Source organism: Protopterus annectens, chromosome 1.part1 (genome assembly GCF_019279795.1).
Source record: "Protopterus annectens isolate FY-2018-M chromosome 1.part1, PAN1.0, whole genome shotgun sequence".
NCBI classification, from domain to species: domain Eukaryota; kingdom Metazoa; phylum Chordata; order Ceratodontiformes; family Protopteridae; genus Protopterus; species Protopterus annectens.
In genome coordinates this window covers 1,569,988,309-1,570,013,308 of record NC_056726.1, presented here as the reverse complement: position 1 = coordinate 1,570,013,308, position 25,000 = coordinate 1,569,988,309, and the positions used below count along the sequence as shown (strand labels likewise).

Here is a 25,000-nt window from a genome sequence, read left to right as displayed (position 1 = left end):
ATTGATCAATAGCCTAGTACTTACCTATGACCCTATAAAGCAATGGCAATATGAGATAACAGACACTGCCAAGCCACAGAAGGTGTGCTGGACACTGTGATTTGTTTATTTGCTAATTCAGTGGGTAAGCTGGTACAACGGTCTTTTTCTGGTATGGTCCTGGTTCGAGGTGGGAATTTGCATTCAACAGTAATATACCTTAATACAGTGTATAAGATGGCATGTTTTTATATGTGGCAGAACATGGGAACAACACAACAGTCACCTCACTCTTTTCCAGTTCTACCAACTAGCAATGGATGCAGGTGGCATAGGGTCAGTACTTAGTAACTGATTTATTTGAGTTTTGGTGCATTATACGATTAACTTCCCAGTCAAATTTGCATTTAGACATTTGTTATTGTTCACATTTTACAGTGCACAGTCTTTGCATTTAAATGCATCTTTCTCATCACATTACACAGTGATATGCCACTGATTAATTCACTTAAAATGAAACCTAAGGGGGGAATCAAACTTATGTTACCTTATCAGGACACCTTCACATCCCCTCCTAGATCAGAATAACTTTGTCTTTTCCAACTAATGTTAAAATTACTATAATGAGCTAGGTTTAACATAAGTACAAAGTGCTGTACAGAATTTCCATTTGGATGATGTTTTTGGTCAGCTGAAAAAAGGTGGGGGCTTGATAAAACTTGTCTTTCTTAGTCCAACTCCTGAAAGTAGACCTCAGATGGGTCAGATGGCTGAACTGCCATTGTCATAACTCATACCATCCTTCATATAAGTTTGCACCATCCTTTCCCCAAGGCAGCTGGGAAAAATAGATTATTTTGCAGTAGTATGCCTACTTCACAGAGTTGTCTTCTCAATCACTATTTTAGAAAAATACAAACCCTGTCCCAGGGTCCATGATCTAGTTTGTAATCTTATTTAGTATGGATAATGCTGTTTGCCAACTTCCTCATAGATTCCAAACTTTCTTTTCCTTCCCAATGTTTGCTAACATACAAATGAATTTATCCTTGGGGAACAAACTTTAACCAGAAAGGGTCTGGTGTGCCATCTGGTCCTTATAAATATGCAAGGAGTGTGGAAAAAATATAAGTTCAGCTTGGGCATGACTAATCTTTAATTCTTGAGGAGTGTTCTAAGCCTTTCCTTGACAACCTGGGTCTTTCTGAGTCGGAGTCCTACATAAAGTCTAAATGCATCCTGTGTAATACATCTATTGTTTAGAAAAAGGTGTGGCATATTTCTGTGCAGAAATTGAAATGCAGTGACAATCATCATGTTATTCACTTTAGTTTTTGGCTAGAAAGGGAAGCTTCATCTCTCTTTCTCTCTCTTTCCATTTATCTAAAACTTTCAATGTATTGTCATAAAAGGGATCTCAGTTCTTATTTAGCAGGGCAACATAATCACTTACCTTCCCTTTTTTCTGATGAATAAGTGACTTCTGTCCCTATAGTAGATACCTGTATAGCTTTTCCACAATTGCTAAGAAGAAAGACTTGCCATAATAAAATCTTATCCTTAAAATAGTGCAGAGTTCATCTGATAATTGGAACACGTTTTAAGGTTGTCCCGAGGTGCCTAGTCCACACCACACATTCCACCAGAAAGTATCTAGCTGTAAATGTTGTGTTACAACCCAGTATATCCCAGTATATCGAAGAGGTAACCATGATTGTTAAGTATATTATCTGGATCCACTATTAATAACCATGTTTTATTTAATTGTCACTCAATTGTTTGAACATCAAAAGGCAGAACATCTTTTCTTGGGGTGTCATTAGTCAAAACAGTGACTCTCCCAAGGTCACATAACACAATAAGCATTTTTGAAGAAAAGCACATCTGCACCCCCAACTGTATCTATAGCTATATGGGATTAAGAAAAATATTATTGACATTCCTGAAAGAAAGATACCTATATCGATAACTGTATTTTTGAACTAGACGCGCAGATCTTTGACCGATATAGGATGTGTTACAGGCAATCGCAAAGCCAGTGCTAACAAGCTTATTGTTTCTAAACTGCTCTTCATTTCAACCAATAGGACACGTGGGCTGCTGTCGAAATATTTAAAAATCTTATCTGTAGCATTATAATTTCAGTTAGGGGAATAAGGAATGTTGTGAATCCATATTGAGCCAAGACAGAACACCATACTTATTAATTTATTTTATTTGTTGCTTCTAGATGACTTTCTAGAATCTGAGCAAGTAACTTCTTGTGGGAGTGCTATGTCAAATGTTATTGCCAGATGTCCTACCATGATGCAATTTTATACCGGAAATCACACCCCAGTAGTTCCATCCTGTAATGTTTTCTAGCCCGGAAATCCCACTTGAAGAATTTTTGGCATAGGATTCTCATCCCTTGATAAGCTAGACTAGACATCCATTCCAGATATTTCACTATTTTACATTACATATTTCATAACTGCATATACAACCTTCATTGGTCACATTTTTTACCATTTTCTGTGTTCGCTTCTCTACTGTTTTTACAAGCCAAAATTCAGCCCTCTTTTCAGATATTAGTTAAAAAAAGAAATAAACATAAACTTATTTTCAAAGCCCCAAAGTATCTGAATCCCTTACTCCCCCAGTTATCTCTAAATATCTTGTACTGAAAGTGATAACCAAGACCAAAAATACATCCCCCGTGGAACCTGACAATATATCTGGTTGCTTAATTAATATTGTTAGACATGCCCAGCAGACACACACCTCAAGCTGTTTAGCTACTGGATTTGTCCCTGATGAGTGCTACACTGCAGTGGTAATGCTCCTCTATAAGATTAGCCTTACAACTGACCTGGGTAGTTAGTGACCTCTCAGCCTTACAAGCATCACCTACAAAGCCAAGGAATGTACTATAACTGACCTCATAAACTGCAATATCAAGAATCCTGTTGAACTTAACCCACAGCAGTTTGGTTTTGTGATTGGTAGTTCCTGTCTATTTATTTTAGTATTTTTGAAAGGGTTATAGAGGAAGTAGAAGGTAGCCATGCAGGGCATATTGTGTATCGTGACCTGGTTAATGGCTTTGACACCATTCCCCATTCTGGCATCATACAAAAACTAACTACTTTAAAAACTGACCCATATCCCATCTACTTCTCTGAAGTATAGGCCAACACTATGGAACTCTGGCTAACAAAGTTCGCAGATGACTGCAAACTGGGAGTCAGTACTGAATCCCCAAATGATGTGGAAATTCTACAAAAGGGCCTTACAGAAACAGATGCCTGGTGCCAGAGCCATGGGCTCAAGCTTAATACCAAGAAATGTATAGTTATCCCCTTTGGAAAAAAACACATACCCATGAATTACCACATAGGTGGAAGTACACTAAACACCGAAAGTGTGATGAGAGACTTAGGGACACAGGTGGACAGTGGTCTCACTTTCGATAATCACATCACCACAACAGTCAGGAAATCCTTCTATGTGGCACACCTCATCACTAAGGGCTTTTCATCCAGAAAAAAGGAGCTCATTGTCCCACTGTACTCATCCCTCATTAGACCCATTATAGAGTATAATGCCCTGTTTGGTATGTACCTCATAAGACATCTGCAACAGTTGGAAAAGCCACATAAATACCTCACTAAAAGAATCACAGGTCTAAAGCAGATGCCATATGCTGACCGTATAAAAAAACTCCAGCTATACTCTGTGGCATATTGTCTACTTAGAGGCAATCTCTGCTTAACATACATGGCCATATCAAACCCTGAGCTGTTGGACATGCTCCACTTAAAGAAATCCCAATCCCTCAGAGCCACATGCTCCAGGGATCTAAACCTTGTCATCACAATGAACAAAACATGCTGTAGGGATATGTTCCTGACCCAGAGACTCCCCATACTCAGGAATAGACTGCCCATACATATCAAGCAGAGCGCCTCATTGTCCCTCTTCAAAAGGAACATTGATGATTGGATGGGAATTAGGAAATTCACCCCGGGGATCATGTCAGTCGCACTGCTAGACAGGGGTCCAGAGAAGTAAATATTGTGGGAAGAAATATCCAGGGAATTGTTATGGCTAGGCTTGTATAGACCCTAGGGCTGATAGCCTAGTACCAACCTATGAACTTACGAACCTATGTGATAAGATTCCTAACAAACTGGCTGAAAGACAGAACCCATGCATTGTGAGCTGTACGTGCCTTATCAGAAAGCATGAAAGTGATCAGAGGAGTCTCTCAAGGTTTGGTGCTGGGATCTCTCATTTTTGGTATTGACTTCTTAGATCTCCAAAAAGAGAGATACGATCTCTGGATAATAGCAGATGATTGTAACTCCTCCTGTCATTATATTGCCTAGACAACCAGACAACCACCTCTACAAAATGAAAATGTAGTTAAGAACCTAGGTTCTTGGGTTGATAGCTCCCTCACTTTTGAGGGTTCTGTAACAAGTTGCTAGGAAATTCTTTAAATTAGCCAAACTAATTGCCTAAGGAATATCATCAAAGTCTAAAAAGTTAATCGATCCCTTATACTTAACATTGAATAGGCCAATTATGAAATACAACTCCCTCATATGTTGTATCTCACTAAACATACCAAACAATGAAAATACCTCAGAAAACTTCCTAACTAAAAAGATCACAGGCCTAAAGTCCCCAGGTTGCCAAGAATGTTCTAGAAGCTCTATCCCTTTATTCAGTGTGTTATAGACTTTTAAGGGGAGATTTCTGTCTCTCTTACCATTAGAGTTCCCATTGTCTTTGACTTTCTGTTTCTCTGCAAGCCTACCTCCACCAGTACTAGACCAGGGATCTAAATCTTCACCAACAGATAAATAAAACATGGTGGAGAGACAAGTTTACAACTCCTTGCCTCCCAAACCTCTGGAATTAACTTCCCCTGCATATTAAGGAGTGCAACTCACTATCTTCCTTTAAACATAATCTACATGACTAGATGGGTATCCACAAATTTACTTGAGTGCTGAACCAGAATGGCCATCTTAAACAAAAAAAGCTACTGTCTGAGGGAGAAGGTAAGGTGAAAATGGTCATGAGACTTAGTGGCTTTGAAATATCTATGAATCCATGGCTTTGTTGACTTAGTCGGACCAACACAGTTAACAAAATGTAAATAAAATAAAATAAATAATTGGAGTCCAGAAAATCTTGATTGCATGATGGAGTATTACCTGAAGTACTTTTAAGAACATCAGTATGAGAAATGCATAATGACTTTCCCAAATATTCTAAGTTTGGAACGTTGTATACAAAGCCATCCTGATACTGAAGACAGTTTAAAAGACTGAAAAGTCATGACTGCATTTAATAATACTAAGTGTGATCCTGTTGTAATAAGAAAGTGCATTGGCTCTGTATCTGAACATAAAAATAAAAGACATGTTTTGATATTAAAAATAATATACATTTCTAAAGTCCTTTCATACTAAAGCAATACATAAAATGCAAAAATGCTCCCATATCAAATGTTATGTATTTATATAAAATCTTTGTGTTAGAGCAGGAAACGTTATTGTAAAAGAAATGGGAAGACAATGTATATTTCTATAACCTAAACAGATCTGCCACCTTTAGCATTTGTTAGGTTCCTGAACTTACATCATGTTATGTGGTATCCTGTATGTATTGTACATTCTTAAAACAAATGTTAGTGAATTTGGCCACATGTGGTCTGCATCTGTTTCTTTATTTGGGGCACCCTGTGTACCAGGGTTCATCCAATCATAAGATGTCTTCTGAAGAGAAACTGTCTGTTAGAGGGCTTTGAGGGACGATGCCTACACTCTGCTGGCCATTACATCTCCTAACTTACATATATCAACTTCATAGTTGTACTGCAGTAGGAAAAATTGAATAACCCAATGGAGTTTCATCAATGACATGTACAAATGTACAACACAAGTGCATTTGTTTGCAACAAAACTTGATAAAAAGTCATTTCAGAAATCCTGTTACACATACTTAGCTTGTCACTAAACAGCAAAAACTCATCCATGGGCCCTATTACATGCCTAACATATGCCCCTTTAGGTCTTGAATGTGACCCCGTCACTTTATTATTCTACATCCCAGTTTAGTTCCTAAAACAACAGATGTTATTGAAACAGTTAATAACAATTTCTGGCTTTGACAGCTCTTGCATCACAGTAATGAAACAAATAAAAGACTGAAACATCCAGTAGCTTGGAGTACATCTGTAACTGCTTTCAAAAACACGTTTCTTCTCCCGGACTGGGCACATGCAGGGTAATGTATGTTGTCATTTATAAAAGCAGTAGATTGGCATAACATCATGGATCAACACTGACTACTAAAGGAAGTAATTAGTGGTAGTGCAGGTTATCAAACTTCTGACAGTGCACTTCATGCAGATGGAGACTGTGGTAAAGTATATGCTTTCATTGTTCATGCTGGACATGAGATTAAAGCTGCATCTCCCACACATCTCTCTCATCCGCATGTCTACAGCAAGGTAGTCTCAGTGGGCACCAGGCTTAAGCTCAACATGTGAGTGACCAGCACTAAACTGCAAATGCAGATGTGTACTTGATGTTATTTTATCCAAACGTCAAGATAGTGACATCTCAGAGAATTCACTTTTCTCTCTGAGATATACAGATTTATTTATTAGTATATGTAATTAGCAGGTGTGTGTGTGTGTGTGTGTGTGTGTGTGTGTGTGTGTGTGTGTGTGTGTGTGTGTGTGTGTGTGTGTGCACGTGCGTGCACTTGTATGTGAGTGTGTATGGTGCCTTTAAAAGTGAAATTGTGAGCTTTGCTTGCTGATGTTTTACTTGCTGTTTCATCTCTAGTGATCACATTTTTGAATGTTGGTAATTCTTTTAAGTCACACATTAATCATGAAGCTGTCCTATGGACGCATGTTTGATTATTTAATAAAGCTGGTGTCTTTATGTGTAACAGATACAGTTCACAGATAAATTAATGTTTTAGCCTTCTCTTAAAAAAGCTTCATCAGAAACTGCAACTATATAAATGACCAGTTTGAAATAGCATGAAAGCACAATTATATCTTGTCTGTCATTAATAAAACTTAGTCAGATCTATTTTTTTTCAGTGATCAGAAATCTTAGTTTCTAGAATCTAAACTAATAGCAATACAATACATGAAAAGAGAAACATTGTTATATAGAACAGTTTGCTCTACACATTCCAGTTCGGGAGTGGACTGGATTGTATCATGAAAGTTGCAAATGCATAAACATATATGTGTGAGACACACAGAAAAAGTATCCTTATGAAATACGTATATAATGAGTAGTTACTGGTGACAGACCAGTAGCTAGCACCATGCATTCTGGTTGGATGCATTGACTGGAAAATATAACTGGGCACCTATCAGACTGCTGTATAAGTATATCTCCACTGAAGTTCCTGAATTCCCCATTACAGCACATATGGTCAGATCCCATGTTTGGGGTTCCTTGTTAGTAACCTATATAATAAAAAATGCAATGCTCCCATCCCTTGTGGTATAATATACCATTTCAGGAGAAATGGGTAAGTGCTTGCTGTGTTCTGTGAGTAAGGTAAAGTTTTTCATAGCTCATATGTAAAGGAGAATTGTGCTGACATGTGTTCTGCATGAAATACTACACAATTAACCATTTTTCCTAGGTGCTATACACCTATGTCTCTCTCTATTATATGGTTAACTCTTCTCTGTGACACTGAACTGCATGAGTATGTCCACACATGGGTAAGTGTCTAAATTATTATTCACGTATGACAAGTTGTCATCTTGCCACCACATTCACCTTTGCAGAAGACAGTCTGTACTCAGGCTGAGATGATCTCTGTTCCAAGTCTGAAACACCGCATGACAAACACTATTGCTATGTTAAGATCACACCATAGCTAGATAAGCAGTTCAAACCATTGCCCTTCAGTAGCCATTTCTAAGGACAATGACTTGCAACCAAGACTGGCTGGCTAGTTTAGGGTTATGCAGGGCACACAGAAGTGCAGTAATTCAGACTTCAGAGCCACAACACTGGCATTCCTTGGATCCTGTAGGTTTTCATACTTAATGCATCACCATGGTAACTACTAGAGATCACTTTACTCAAAGCATTTTGAGCGGCGGTAGTGATTTCATTGAAACTAGTACTTTGCTGACTTATGAAATGAAGATTCCTATTAATGACTTCAGCCCAAAGCAATACTAAACAAACATCAATTGACATATTCAGGCTTTATGTTAAAGATATCAGTTCACTGTGTCTAAATCTCAAGCAGATACAATAAAGTTTCTTGAGTCGGGTAATCATGTCTTTCTGGGTATTACATAACACAACAAGGTATAAAAGAATTATGTTTGATTTGACAAGAAATACATTTCACTGAATCCCGGCCAATGACTTTAAGCTTAAAATTTCCATTTTTGAGTTTTTTTTTCACTTTGGGCGGGAGCAGATTTCTTTCTGATTCATATGAAGCCAAGAAAAAAAAATCACTCCCATTTTTCCATGATCTGATTAAAAAAAAATCTTCATGAAAACAATTTTTATGCCAATCACTAAAAAATATCACATTTTCTAAACTACTGTTTTACTTGAGTTGCCTCAACAGTGCAACATTTTAAGTGAAAATAACGAACTCCATTCAACCACCTAAGACTTTCATGCAAAAAGTTTTTGTCAAGAGTGATGGGTATTCAGCTCTTTCCGAAATCACAATGCCTTGTAATGCAGCATCACTGCTCTATTTATTTATTTTTTTATTTTTGTTAACTGGGCAAATGAAATGCTCCTCAGCTACATCCAAAGCAAGAAGGAAATACAACTTATATCGGGGGGTGTGGGGGCGAAGCCCCCCACCTATACATTTTTGTCAGTCAAATGAACTGTCGACCAAATGAATGTCAGTCATATGAACTGTCGATCATATGAAGTAGACCCATATATATATATATATATATATATATATATATATATATATATATATATTTCTAAAAATACTATATGAACAAGTAATGTCTTTCAGCTTTTCCTGGTTAGGGGTCGCCACAGTGGATCACCGGTCTGCAGATTGAATGGCAATGTTTTTTACAGTGTTGAGTTGCCAGCCTGGCTTCCAACCTTCAAAGAAGGCACATACATGCGCCTACCTACATGTCTTTAAATCTCGCTCGACCACAGGGGGGACATGCAGACTCTGCACAAAAGGTGAGAATCGAACCGAACCAGAGAACCTCTTAATGTCAGGTGACACACTAACCGTTGCACCACTGAAGAACAAGTAAAAATAAATAAAAAAAAAAAACAAGGAATAAACTTATTCATTGCTTTGCATTATACTTGTGACCTCTGGATTTAAGGCATGCATAATATGAAAAGAGTAGTTGCATCTAGAAGACATGAATATTTTATCCCACAAGTATTCAGTTAGGAAGCGGGTGTGCTATCTTCAGTAGTCTGCATATAAAACTGCATATAAATACATTCAAGCAACATTTTGATATTTCTTGCTGCCAGATTGCTTACCAATAGCTGCATTAACAATGATAGGCTCCGAATCTTGAGAGGGTTTACTAAGTCCAGCAGGACTGACTGATTTCACATGGAATATGTATTTCTTCCCAGTGGTCAGGCCAGGAACTGTTAAGCTGTGAAAATTGAAAATGTTGCAAATGTTTAACACCATTTATAATTTATAATAATCCTTAAGTTTAACAATTTTACAAAATTAGAAATACAATAAATAAATAATAACAAACCTGGTAAAGCATTAACAGACATGAAAGATTAAATTAATGCAGGCTTCCCACAAGAACTGCTCTTTAGATATATTATGCTTGACATATATGGATAACTGCTGCCGTAATGTAAAACATTGTTAGTAACAATGTTTTCTTTAATACTGTGGCTCCCATCTGAAACCTGCTTTATAAACCGTCACATCTAAAAACTGTTACATCTAAGGCCATAATTCAACCCTCCTGTTCCAGTTTGCTAATATACTAACCTTAATTTTAACATTGCCACTGCCTCTAACCCCAAACCTACACACGACCTTAGAAAAACCCTTCTCATAACACTACCACTGTTCCAACGATGTTTGACTTCTGTTGTAGTATGGTTAATAGATCAGAAGAGGACAGTGTGTGTCTCTTTTGATTTGTTTAATTTCAGTGTTTTAAAGGCTCAGTGTACTGAGTCTGGATTTACCTTCAGTTGGTTGACTAACACGAATGTTGACATCCTGAAGGTAAACCATTCTATGATGAAAACAGAAAATTCAATGTCCTACTACATGTTCCAGGAGGAAGAACTTTGATGCATACAACTTGAAAACATCATTTGTTTTGCAGGTGGAAAGTCCCCCTGCACCACCCCTGTGAGGAACTCTGCCCCTCACACCCCCCTGTTAATTATTTATAATAACTCCAAGATTGTACAACGCTCAGGGAAAGGGAATATTTTCTTACCTGGGGATTGTCGATCCTGCACACCTGTCAACTATCTGTATAGTCGACTAAATTTGGTTGTTTAAACAGATGTTGACTAAACTCCCTGTGGATATATATATATATATATATATATATATATATATATATATATATATATATATATATATATATACACATATATATGAACATACACACATATATAAATATATGTGTGTGTGTGTGTATATATATATATATATATATATATATATATATATATATATATATATATATATATATATATATATATATATATATATATATATATTTATAAATATACATATGGGATCCGTACGGATCCCTGAACGGCAACATCACAAAAACAGATTTGGCTGGGCATACTTGCGCGAAAGTGCTTTTTACCGAAGAAGCACTTTCGCGTAAGTATGCCTGTTGCAGAGATCACACTACAGTGGGGATAAGGGAAATTCCCTTTTCCCCACTGCAGTTTGACCTCGGAGTGAGAATATTAAAGTAGGGGGGGTGTGGGAGTGCAGGGGGGCTTGCTCCCCTGCAAAAATGCAAATGTAATATATATTTTTTTAACCCACTTTAACAAAAGCGCTTTTTCGGTGAAACGCTTTTGTTAAAGTGTGTTCGGTGATTGTGGATTCGGACTATTGAACTTTCATTCAATAGTCCTAGATCCATACATATATATATATATATATATATATATATATATATATATATATATACACATATATATGGTATACTATCATTATGTCGTCTCGCAGGTGGTTGAATCCAGCTGCACAATGTCCTACATCCTGAATGATGGAATGTTGAACACTGACATTCCCAACTGCCCTACCTTGCCACCTTCTGGATTCATTTTAATGCTGTTCCTGGGTCCAGAGTGGTATAGATTTTCGAAGTTTGGTATTTGTGTAGGGGATGCAGAAGTGCATAGATCATATTCCTACTCGAATGACTGTGAGCAGACATAATGATAATTCTTCTTCTTCTTCTTTCAGCTTTTCCCCGATTAGGGGTCGCCACAGTGGATCACCTGTTTCAGTTTCTTCCTGTCCTCTGCATCTTGCTCTGTCACAACAACCACCTGTATGTCCTCTCTCACCACATCCATAAACCTTATCTTAGGCCCTCCTCTTTTCCTGTTACCTGGCAGACATAATGATAATAAACCTATATAATATATATAACATATATATATAGATATAGATATATATCTGTATCCATCTCTCTCTATGTAGGGTCCATGTCAACTTACTGAAAAGCAATACACTTAAAGTTATATTGATTGTACAATGCTGAAGTGGTAAAATGCTGACATAAAAATATCTAAGAGCTGGAAATGCCCAGACTCATGTTAGCTCTCATTTTTGAATTTCTCTAACATGTGAGTAATATACATACATGCACACATGCAAATATTTCAAGCATTGGCATTAATGCCCTTTTAGGCGGTTAATATACCAAGACAGTTCTTCCATTAATAACTGTCCAGGCTGTTCTTACAAATATCTAAACTAGCACTTTCTTTAATGTAATTTGGTAGTCTGTTCTATGCATCAACTGCTCTCTCAAAGAACCAGTTAGCACACTTCTCATTCATATAGAATCTTCTACATAGGTTGTCTGATTATTCTCTAGTACTTTTTGAAATTGTTTTCTATACTGATATTGTTTATTGTCTGGCTGTGTTCTAGCACATGTATGCCATTAGTATGTATTCTGAGTTTAACATTTTAAAGTTTCAGTTTTGACATTTTAGGATTTTGCATTTAGTATTTTAACTTTCAGTATACCTGTGTGGTATATATATATATATATATATATATATATATATATATATATATATATATATTTTAGCAAACAAAGAATCCCCGAGATATGTAACACAACACCCAGCGAAAAAAGGAGCTTTATCAGTCCACTTCAGACCAAGTCACAAATGTTAAAAACAAGCCTCTATCGACAATGCAAATTTAACAGAGACTTACTGCCAAACGACACATCAACTGCAGAGAAATCCAAGTTCAAATTGCTGTGTGCCACTTGATGTCAATATTAAGAGTATGAATCCAGAGTATTAGAAAACGACACAGAAGTTCCACTTGTAAATCAAATCCCAAAGTTGCTTTTCAATATCAAATATGCCAACAATACCCAGGTCCAAAGTTGTAGAAGTAAAAACTTTAATAGCATAAAACAGAGGAATGAGCGCTTTCACGGTCACACACACCGCTTCTGATTTACAAGTGGAACTTCTGTGTCGTTTTCTAATACTCTGGATTCATACTCTTAATATTGACATCAAGTGGCACACAGCAATTTGAACTTGGATTTCTCTGCAGTTGATGTGTCGTTTGGCAGTAAGTCTCTGTTAAATTTGCATTGTCGATAGAGGCTTGTTTTTAACATTTGTGACTTGGTCTGAAGTGGACTGATAAAGCCCCTTTTTTCGCTGGGTGTTGTGTTATATATATATATATATATATATATATATATATATATATATATTTATATTTTTTATATTTATTTAGTTCATATTTGTTAACTGGGTTTGTCCAACTGAGTTTGCAAACAAACCCATTTTCAGTGGAGACTCGAGGGGAAAGATCCCAGCAAACATAAGCAAAGATAAACATACAGGGCAAAAACTATTAAAAATAATACTGCAAATATGAAATTAATTATAAACAGAAAAAACAAAAGAAAAAATGATGAACATTAAGGGTTGCACTGATAGCAGTGGTCTAAAAATTAAATTAATCATTGTTCAAAAGAAGGGCAATGTATAGACATTGATAGGAAGTGGGGGGATAAATAGTGTGGAGAATGGGGAGAGAGAAAGGAGGGGGCTATAGTAGTAGAGCTGAGGGTTTAGGAGGTTAGTTTAAGCAGAAGTTACTAACAGAGAAATACACTTAGGAATTGCAAGAGGTTATACAATAAGACAGACTAAGACTACTAAACGTGTGGTCAAGGGAATAGCATAATTTCAAGTTTAGTAGATGTTTTTTATGCTCCTTTTTAAAACAGGGAAATGAATGGTTGGATCTAATATGGAGAGGGGAGTTTGTTCCAATTTAGTGAGACAGAGTGTTTGTAAAGTAGTTTGCCAATATTCCTTTTGGGTTTACAAACTGAGAGAAGATGCTGATCAGCACTCCACACACACACACACACACACACACACACACACACACACACACACACACACACACACACACACACACACACACACACACACACTATAACAAGAAATTTGCAGCAACAATATTAAGACTGCAACCTGACATTTTTCACTGCACCTGTTTAGTATTATATTATATTATATTATATTATATTATATTATATTATATTATATTATATTATATTATATTATTTATTTTATTTTACATTTGGTAACCGGGATGGTCCGACTGGATACTTGTCCATTTTCAGCAGAGTCCCAGGGAGAAAAGCTCCAAATTACATATAGAAATTACAAATTACAAATATTAGGAACATAGCACTTAAGTTATAGGCATTACAAAATAGATAATCCAATAAATTGAGGTTACATACAAGCTGATTGTAGACATAGTACATCCATCCATCCATGAGGCCTAAGGCATACTTTTCAATTAAAAGCAGTAGTTAAGATAACATATTAACTTGGGTTTAAGAAATTATATTTACACAAACAATACCTAGATTAGCTAACATAAAGGATCTCATTGGTTGAATGAGGAGAGATGGACGGGCAGGCGATAAGTGGGGTCCTAGTCCGGGTTGGTACAGGGACATATCCAGTGTGATTTGAGGTGGCTTTTAAGTTTGTGTTTAAATATAGTTGGTGAAGACTCTAAGGTAATGTCAGCTGGTAGTGAGTTCCAGTTTTTATTATATTATATTATATTATATTATATTATATTATATTATATTATATTATATTATTTTGATTAATTAAAACAGATAAGCCAAGTAGATTGGGTTACTGTATTTATAATTTTAAAATAATCACCTATGTCAACTTTCTGTGCAGGGAAATCAGCTGTCCATTTCATCTTCTTGGTGGTCGACTATAACATAAGCAGGCTTAAGGTTTTGATGGACTGATATAGCCTCTCAAAAACATCATGCATTTTTGAATCTTCATCAGCAAGACTAGAAATATCCAGCAACAATCTTTTCTCTTCATTGTGCTAGACTGTTAGTGTTTTTTAAACAAGAAATGTCTGTATTGAATTCTCACTTATGACACAGGCAATCTTACAGTTATATAAATGAAAACAAAGCATATTGACATATTATCAGTTTCAGACAATGTACATCACTTATAATCTTCTGTACAGTCACTTTAAGTAAAGCATAAGATATCTCATTCAATTCATGCCTTCCCTTAAACCTCAACCCTCCTCTAAAACATTATTCTGCATGTATTTTCCACAATTCCCATTTTTCTATATAATTTGCTCCTACCTTTTCTACAGATCCCCCCTTCCAGTTCTTTTATCTCTGTTACAATAGTCACTGCTTGTAGTATGGTTGATTTAAACTTTGATTTCCATTTTCTAGTAATTGTTTTTTTGGCAGCCACCAGAGCAGGTGGATGTAGCTCTCACTGTAATAAGCTGATCGCTTACAAAGTAACGATCGGCTTATTACTGTGAAGTTCTGTTTTATTGTCCCGCCTTCTTTTCAGTGGGTACTGTAAACAGTAATCTGAGTTGTTAGGTGAGCATGTATTTAGTTTGGGGTTAATTTGGTGTTAGGGCTGGGGATGTTGGGTGAATGTTGCACGTGCTTTCATTTCAGTACTTTCATTTTGTAGTCCCAGCTGTTTTGATTCCAACTGTTGGCAAACCAGTTTACTGTATGATGATCTACATTCGTCATTTAGTACACTTTTGGATGTAGCAGGTGCAGTTCACATAGAAGATTATGCAGGTGTATTCATGTTTCAGTACTCTGCGTAGCTGCAGTGTCAGGTGCGTAGTGGCTACTATCTTAACAAATGGGTGGTAAAGGAGACTGGGGATTGGATGACAGCATAACATCTCATAGCTGTGTCAAAGGTTAACTAGTGTAAAGTCTTAACCAGTCAGCACCCTCTGTTCACTTGCAGTCCTGGAATTAAGAGTTGTCAGAATTACCAGTATTGTCTGAATATTTCCTGGCGGTAATGTTGAACTGGCAGATCTTTCAACAACACCTGAATATTTCCAGATGCTTTTTATAACAGCAAAATGGTAGTTAAAGCCTCTGTTTCAGCATAGACTAGCAAAAATCACAAGTAGCACAGATGGTATAATGTACTGATTACCTTTTGGAATTTGTTTTTATCAGAATTATATATACTCCTGAGCACAGCACCGACCTAACTGGGATACTGAAAACACTGTTTGATTACTGACCCCACTGATTCACTATTCCTAACACCAGATTTCCATTGGTTCATGAGTAAGAATCATTCATTCATGAATTAATGATGATTCCATATGTTAATTCTCCAAAACAAAAATCTACCCTTTACACATCGGAGAAGCACAGTATCTGTAAATTCCCTCTCTACATCTCTGTATGGGTTTAAGCATTATATAAATAACATTTTCTTCAGGATCTGCCTATTCTTGTAAGTGTTATGACCCTTGTGTAAGTTACCCAAGAAGGTAGATGTGGAAGTTCATTCTATGTTCAGGAACATAATCTACAGTGGATGTAGCAGAGCAGGAAATATCCATCCTTTACCTGGAACAATGATCAGACCAGTGATGCTGTATTTGACCAACCCTTAGTAGAGTTAATCACTGAAGGCATCTTTGTCAGTTCGTTTGCCATCTGAAAAGCACTATGTTGTATTTATAGACTGACAGTCCTTCATCACAGTTCTGTGGAGCCATTACAAGCCTGACCAGTAAAACATGATTTTCTGCAATATATAGCCAGCGTCTAGGGGCAAGAGCATGACATGGTTTTGTGTCCATACCTTGAGTATCTTGCAGATTGCCCCAGCAATAAGAGATAAAGGCACTACCCTAGGTGCAAATTTGATTCCCCATCCATTGATCTAAACTACAGATGAATAGTACCAGGGAAGGGCCCTGCTTAATTTGAATAGGAAGCCTGTTCCAAAGAAGGGGGCAATCTGAGACATACATCTGTCTCTCCAAAATGTTTTGTTTGAGTTGCTGACTAAGTTGCGATCCCTAGATTGGGTCACCTTGGTGCTGTTTAACCTGCGGATGTGTAGCACTGCCATCAGGGCTGGATTTTGTCTAGTAAGTCAGGCATAGGTCACCCCTTAATAGTTAGGCTAAAAGCCCTATCCCTTTATTTTGTCTCCTATCTGCATAGGGTAGGCTTACACCCAGTATATTCTTTGAGTAGCTTCTGAGGTCATTCCAGCCTGTAAGTGCCTAGTCGAGTACATACCCAATGGAGTGTTACACTCTGTTATTGCGCTGAGGGGATAGTACAGCTGGAGTAACATATCCTTGGGTCTAGATGACATACCCTTATAAGTTGTGCCACATAGAATTTCCTCACCACTGTGGACACATGGCAGTTAAAGTTTAGGTTACTGTCACTCTCTACACCTAGATCTCTCACCTCTGAGTCTACTCTTACGTGTGTGCTATTGATATTGTAATTCATATGGATATTTGACTTCCCAAAAGGTATGATGATGCATTTTTTCGTATTTAGTTTTAGGCCATGTTTCTGATACCAAACATTTGTCTGATGTAGACCTTCCTGAAGGATATCGGCATCGGGGTTTTCAGTGATTGCCCCCCCCCCCAACTTGCAGTCATTGGCAAACCTTGTCATCCAGAGGCCTTCCAGTTTAGCCTTGACTTTAGAAAAAGGCTGTTCCAAATGGGAGTGGTCCCAGCACTGAGCCCTGTGGCACACCACTGGTGACTGGCTTCTTACTGGATATGGATTCACCCACTTTAATAAACATGTGCTCTGTCCTTGAGTCAGTTGGCTATCCATCTGGTGCTAATGGTATTTATGCCCAGTTTTGTGCATTTATTTATAATACCCCAATGGGAAATTGTCATATGACTTGGGCAGATCAAAGTAGGCATTATGTACTGTTTTACTGTCATCTATGGCCTTGGTAACTTCTCAAACAAGTCCACCAGGTTAGATTGGGTAGGCATGACCTGCCCATGATAAAGCCAACTTGGTTTGGGTCCAGTATGTGGTGGTCTCTTCCCTGGCCTTGCATGTAAGAGGAGTCAAACTTGTGGTCATGTAATTTCCCAAGTGAGTTGATGTTCCCCATTTATTTTTTAATATTTGTTGACCGGGAGTGTCCGACTGGACGTAGGTCCATTTTCAGTGGAGGCCTGGGGAGAAAAGCTCCACAGTTACAATAAACAGACAGTAGTTACATTGGATTACATAGCGATTAACAATTTACATATCAATTACTTACAACATATTTACAGATGAAGAACATAGTCCATCAGTAGACAAAGTACAGTTGTGTACACCTACCATAAATGTAGATGTTCGAGTGTCTTCACTGTTGCAGTCATAACTGTAGGGGTGATCCTGCCGGCAGGCAGCCCGAGGTCGGCCAGAATTCCAAAGTCTGGGTCCGGCGTCGACTGTACCAGCAAGTACCCTGACGTCAGACTGCAGAGGTATAAAGCTGACAGCCGACGCCATCTTCTCCAGCCTTTCTTGACCCAGATGTCAGGAGCCGACAAAAAAATAGTGTCCAAAAAGGAACACAAATACACCTCAAAAGAAGCAAAAGAGAAAGCAAACAAAAATAAGAGGGGACTGGAGGGAGGGAAACACCGACTGCAACAGTGAAGACACTCGAACATCTACATTTATGGTAGGTGTACACAACTGTACTATGTTTCTCCATTTCTTGTTACTGTTGCAATTATTTCTGCATACATACTGTAACAGCATAGCACAGAGTACTTATATATTTAATCCTGAAACAATAAGCCTAGATACTATTTTTTTCATGATTCTAAGCCTTTTGGAAATTTAAGTTTTGTGATCCTCTTTACTCTTACATGAGCCAGGGTTCCAAAGCAGATATCTATGAATGTTCTCATGCAGAAATATGTAATGTATATAATGATGCATGTATGACTTTGTATATATATATATATATATATATATATATATATATATATATATATATATATATATATATATATATATATATATATATATATATATATATATATAGACAAGCACATATGGAGTGATACATACCTGTGTGCACATGCATGCCTCTGAATGCACAAGAATGGTGTCGAATATGCAACCAGTATGTAGCATATTACTGGAGTTAACACACTTGTCAGCATGGGAGTTGAAATGCCTTTAGTGGAAGTGTTGAATGCAATATATTTTCCATAGAAACAACCATATAAAACAAGGCTCTATATTAACGGGAGACTAATGGCTGGGGGGAACATGTCAAGCATTCCCTTCAATGAGGAACAGACATTTGGAACAGTTTATTATCACACACAGCTATGTTCACCATGACCATTTAATTAGCCTGTGGAACTCAGTAAAGTAAATATTTACTTTACAGTTTAAGAGCAGTCCAATGACTCATCTGAAATAATAATTGATCATTTGAACCCTCTAGTGAAAATGTTTTTATATATCCTGAAGCCCAGCAACTATATAACTACATGTTTATATACAAGTCCAGTTTTATCTTGCATTATAACTGCCTTCTCTGTGAGTGTTCTGTTTATATATGTATTCTATTATCTCTAGCACAGGGCAACTAACCACATTAATGTACTGAAAAAGTTATTTTAAAATGTTTGGTCTCAACACCAACATAGAAAGTGTGTCAACAGTAGTTACAAGATTAAATATCAGTGTGATAACAGGAGCAATTAAATGTGTAAAAATATCCCACTGCTTGGAAGTTTTGAAACCACAGCATACCCTTGTATCACACAATATGAAGGCTGTGAGTCAGTGTTAACGGAGAGCCCTTGGCATTATCTAAGGAGCACTGAGTGACTGTCATATACCCTTTGTTGTTGGCAAGAGACAAAGGTCTGAAACCCAGGAGCCACTCCAAACCACAGCTGGTCAATGAAGGGAGGCTCGTTCTGATCATGGATCAGAACTTTTATTCCTGCTTCATAAGAAGTTTCATCTGTAAACAAATCAGTTCCAAGCACAGTAACACAAGACAAGGTTAGCAGCAATACATTTCAATAGCTTTTCAGTGCAGTCCTTCCCAAAGTAACTTTTATATACAAACTTCTCAAATGATAAACATCTGTTATTAAGGCAAACTACTTAGACAATGATAAACTCTTGTTATTAAGGTAAACTGCTTTCTATTGATGACTCCTGCAGAGGCATTTTGGGTCCACTGGCAGCAACAGTTAATAGCAGATTATAAAATGCAAATACAGTTATGTTGTCATACATACTTCAGTTTTAAACTCATCACCCTGGAACTGCATGTAGGATTGCAGTGACGTCTGTTTAAGCTCTAAACAGACTAAGTGCCAAAAGCAAGGAAATGTTTAGAAGGACATATTTCATTAAAAATACCACCAAAGACTTCATTTTCCTTTGCTCCTGCTGTTACTTATTTTCCAGCATTGTGAGTGGCAGGGATTGTTCTGTTCTAACTAGGTAAAAAATCCTGTTCAGACATGCAGGGTACATGTAGGGCCAGAGTGCTTTTCTTCTGTTTGTAAGTGGGCACACTCCATCCAGACATATTCTGTACAGTATGATAAGAACAGATGACAAGTTTAGCTGTACATCCTGTGCTTCTCTAGGTAACTGGGAAAACTTTACTTACAACAGTTTGTCAGGAGTGCAGAGCGTAATAAATGGTTTGCTATCAAAATTTTGGTTGAACTTCGCTGTTATCTGATATTATTGAATGAAATCAGTGAAAACCAATGTGCTACCACAGCTAAGAGGGCACAGTTCACCTAATAATATCCAGTACAGCATAACAGATGTCTAGACTGCTAATCAGGGTGCAATGTGCTATTACAGTTAACTGGGAATATTTTACCTAATAACATCCAGTACAGTATATCACATATCTAGTGTGCTTTTCAGGGCATATTGTACTACTACAATTAATTGGAAACATTTTTATTAATAACATCCAATACACTATATCAGATGTCTAGTGTGCTAATCAAAGTAACCTGTGCTACTACAGCTAACTGGGCACAATTCACCTACTGATCTCCAGTACAATATGGTAAGTGAGTATATTACATTCAGCTGGGAAGGCTACTGCTGTAGGTAACTGGATGCATGCACATTCCTATTTATACCAAGTGCAGTGCATTGAGACGGGCAGTTATATTGAGATGGGAGTGTTGTGCTTTACCATACCATAACAAACAACTGCTGTTGTACATGTCCAGTATTCGAAAAGATCAGCATAAATGCAAATACTCATCATGACTAATTATGCATAATACAGTCAATTGTGATGGGGTCTCCAGCCGTAACTTACTTGTTATGTGTTCAAGAAATGGATGTTAAGAAATTCATCTTAAATGCAGAGCTAAGCAAAGTTTGAGAAGTAAATCATGACATCCAGTTTGAGAGCACATAGCTAATTGGTTGTGATTAGAGAAACTTGGTTATAATTATTTATTGTACATGGAGCTTTTGATACCTCCACATTCTCCAAGTTATACAGAAAAAGCAAATTGTTGGAGCTCAAGGCAAGACACTTTGCGCTGCCATGCAGACCATGACTTCTGTAAGGCCCTTTTGTAGAATATCCACATCATTTCAGGATTCAATAATGGCTCCCAGTTTGCAGTCATCTGCAAACTTTGTTAGCCAGAGTCCCTCATTGTTGGCCTGTATTTCAGAGAAGTAGATACCAAACAAGAGTGGTCCCAGGACTGATTTCTGAGGTACTCCACTTGTCACTTGTCTGTAGCTGGATTTGGATTCGGCTACTTTTACAGTCTGGATTCTGTCAGTAAGCCAGTTAGCAACCCATTGAGTGACATAGAGATTTATGCCCAGCTTAGTAAGTTTATCTATGATTCCAGAGTGGGGGATGGTGTCAAAAGACTTGGCGAGGTCCATATAGGCTGTGTGGACTGCCTTACCCTCGTCCTCAGCTATGGAGACTGATTCTAAGAAGTCAGTCAGATTCAGGAGTGCCTTAGTCACTTCCATAAAGTCCGACCGGTTAAGTAGACATAGCCTTCTCTTAAATAAGCTAAACCGAGTTTGGCCCAGTGTCTTTGAACAGAACATTTCCCTGTGAATTCAGTCTGTTGCTTTCCATATTAGACTATTCAGACTAAAAGGCTTGTAGTTTCCGGGATCATTTCATCATTCACGTCATAAGACTGCTTGCTGGTGAGACACTTGACAATGTTTGAAATGTGACATAAGTTGGCAGTGTGCATACAGCCAATCGTGGCCTTATTGTTCAGCCGGGCAAATGGTACATCAAGGTCTGTACAATTGCACATATGTGACTACCACATGTTTTATTTCACATGGGTCAACATCAGTTTCGGACTTGGCGTTTGTCCACATGTTGCCAGTAATGACAAAGTATGCAGGTTCCTTATGTTGCATCCTGACTTTATTTTTTAATCCCTCTTGAGGCATAGCAACACCGACAATGGAACCAGAGACCTTAACACCTCTGAAATTGTTATCGCTGTTACTGCCATTTACCTTTTATCATGCACGTCATTATTTAAGGAAATTCAAATTGCATTTAGTCTAAAGCCTTACATACTAACACATGCTGGGCCACCATCTGCAGACACAGGCATATTCTTGACTTGCTATCAGTCTCCTGCTGTGAACTAGTATTCAAAGAGCATTCATCTGCTGAGAAAACATTTACTACACAATTACATATGCAGCTTAGGGTAAAATGAAAAATAGTAAAGAGGTGTTAGCAGTCCTTCAACCCCTGACTGTGCTGAATGCCTTGAAGTGAAGACTAGACAAGTTGTCCTCCTTTCTTTATAGTTATCTGTCTCCAGTTGAGTGTTTACACATGAAAGACCTCTATCACCTTGCTAACTGGCTCCCTGGTATTCAATCCTATCCGAGTCACCTTAGCTGGAAAGTTGTCTGTCTTTGTTATTCAGTCATTTCACAGTCACCTTGGCTTTATTGTTGTCTGTCTCCACTTGAGTATTTCCACATTAAAGACCGTTATCATGTTCCTAAATGGCTTCTTAGTATTCAGTCCTTTCTTATTCAGGTTCACTTGATAGTTGTCAGTCTCTGTTTTACAAATTTAAAATAAATGCTATATCTCGCATGTGAAAAGGCTTTCTCAACATTCACTCATTTAGTAAGGCACCCTAAGACGTGATGAAAATTAAACTTTTCAAAATGTACACGAGCCAATACTGAAAGTTTTCTATGTAGTATGCACTGATGGTTAGGTGAGTGTGTCATAAAATTAAAGTACATATTTACACCACAATGCATGTAGCTGTTTTTTTTTTTTTTCTAGCACAGCAACCCCATCCCCATACAAACCAGTCTTTTTCACGGTACTCGACATGTTGGTGACACACAGATGTAGCATACAGATTGTGTGGTGGCCAGAACCAAGGGAAATAGATTTGACTCTATTCAAATTTGAATTGGATGCTTGGATAACTATCATGCTTACTTCTGCAACCAACAGCTGTGTGTGTATATATGTATATATATATATATATATATATATATATATATATATATATATATATATATATATATATATATATATACATTTTTAATATTTATATACACATACATTTAAAGTAGATATAAACAGTGTGTAGGCAGTAAAAGGGTATATAGCAAATTAGTATTTATGAGGACTAATTGAGGTGAAAAAGTAACTAAATTAAAAAGTTTTTTTACGTTCATAGATGAGTAGTACACTCATGGGCCTGGAGCCTTTACAAGCCTAGCCCAAATGTATAACCCTATCATCGTGCCATCTACCCTTACTTAACAATGCCTCTGTGCTCGGCTTGACCTCAGAGACATCAGATTGGAAGCAGTGCTTTGTGACGTAGTTACAAGTTGTGATAATTGCCGAATATGCTTTCATTTTATAACTGAATCAGGGTTGGTACATAGGCATAGCCAATTCACTTTGAGATACTGTTTGAGTTTTTGTTAAGAGACTTTTGGAGAACTGTATGGTTATATAGTTTGGCAACGAATTGCAGGTTTTGCCAATGCAGTTGGCTAACAGGGATTCACCAGCAGAGTTATTAGCTTTGTGTCTTTGCACCAGTCGTTTATTGGCTGACCGTAGGGATCTCAGGTTGTTATATGGCTTATTAATATTTTGAAGAGAGGAGTTATCCTCAATGTGGTACAGATTTTTGTGTGCTATTAAAGGAACACTCCGGGCTGAGTCTTTTTCTTTCCCTTGCTTTATAAGGGGCAGTCTGTGTAAGTATAAATGGTAATTAAGCATGTCCCTCAGTTTGGTGGGTATATATATATATATATGTATATATATATATATATATATATAGGTATATAAATATATATATATATATATATATATATATATATATATATATATATATATATATATATATATAGATGTATATATATATATATATATATATATGCACAGCATGTCCCTCAGTTTGGTATATATATATATATATATATATATATATATATATATATATATATATATATATATATATATATATATATATATATATATATATATATATATATATATATATATATATATATATATATATATATGGGTTCACTTCTAAATTTCAAAATACTGAAATACCGAATTTCAGTATTTCGAAATTAGAAACCCAAAGGTTCACAAACCCGACAGTTCACAATCGCGATATCACAATCCCAAACACTCAGAGTACTTGCCAATAAGGATAAAGGCTTTCTCTACCATGAAGTAGCTGTACGTTGTACCGATAATATCATGGCGTCCTTCTTTATCACTCTTGCAGTATTCATTGCATCTGGGATGTCCTGACGAGGATAGCCTAACTTCCGGCCAGTAGACCAAACCTCTGCTGGAGTTATGTAATGCCTTCCAGGCACCATATGTCAAACATATGCCCTACATCCAAGGTTTAAATGAGGTCTGAGCACCAAATCCTCAGAACTTCTTTGCCTCCGGTCTGAATACTACATTGAATTCAGTCTTCAAGATGTTTGTCAAATTAGCTCAACTTCCAAGCTTTCTAAAGATAAGTTTCCCATTGAGGTCTCTTCCTTCCTTCCTCTTTTTACATGTCATCCAGGACATTTCAACTTTAAACACCCCGAGTCCCTTTGTGTGACCAGAGTACTGCTTATTAGGCACATTCAAGGCTGCTACTTGTGTGTTAGAGTCTTGTATCTGCAAATTTCAAAAATTCATGTTCTGTAAAATCACAAGCATTTTTCAGGACACCTAAGTCACACTTGTACCACATTTATGATAAACAGAATAGTGAGCTGCATAAGATGCAGGATACGACTTTTCATCCAAGTTCTGTCTGTCTATATTTTGTTTGTCCTGGACCATTTATAAAGTCA

General features: G+C 37.1%; 1 protein-coding gene across 1 annotated transcript in view; it reads right to left on the bottom strand.

Moving 5' to 3' along the window:
• The window catches only part of LOC122816536 (myomesin-3-like), a 522,511-nt gene that overhangs the window by 389,630 nt on the left and 107,881 nt on the right, over positions 1 to 25,000 (bottom strand). The window contains exon 3 of the mRNA XM_044089388.1: positions 9,522 to 9,643. Coding sequence (XP_043945323.1) covers positions 9,522 to 9,643 — 122 coding nt within the window. The remainder of the gene's footprint in view (positions 1 to 9,521; positions 9,644 to 25,000) is intronic.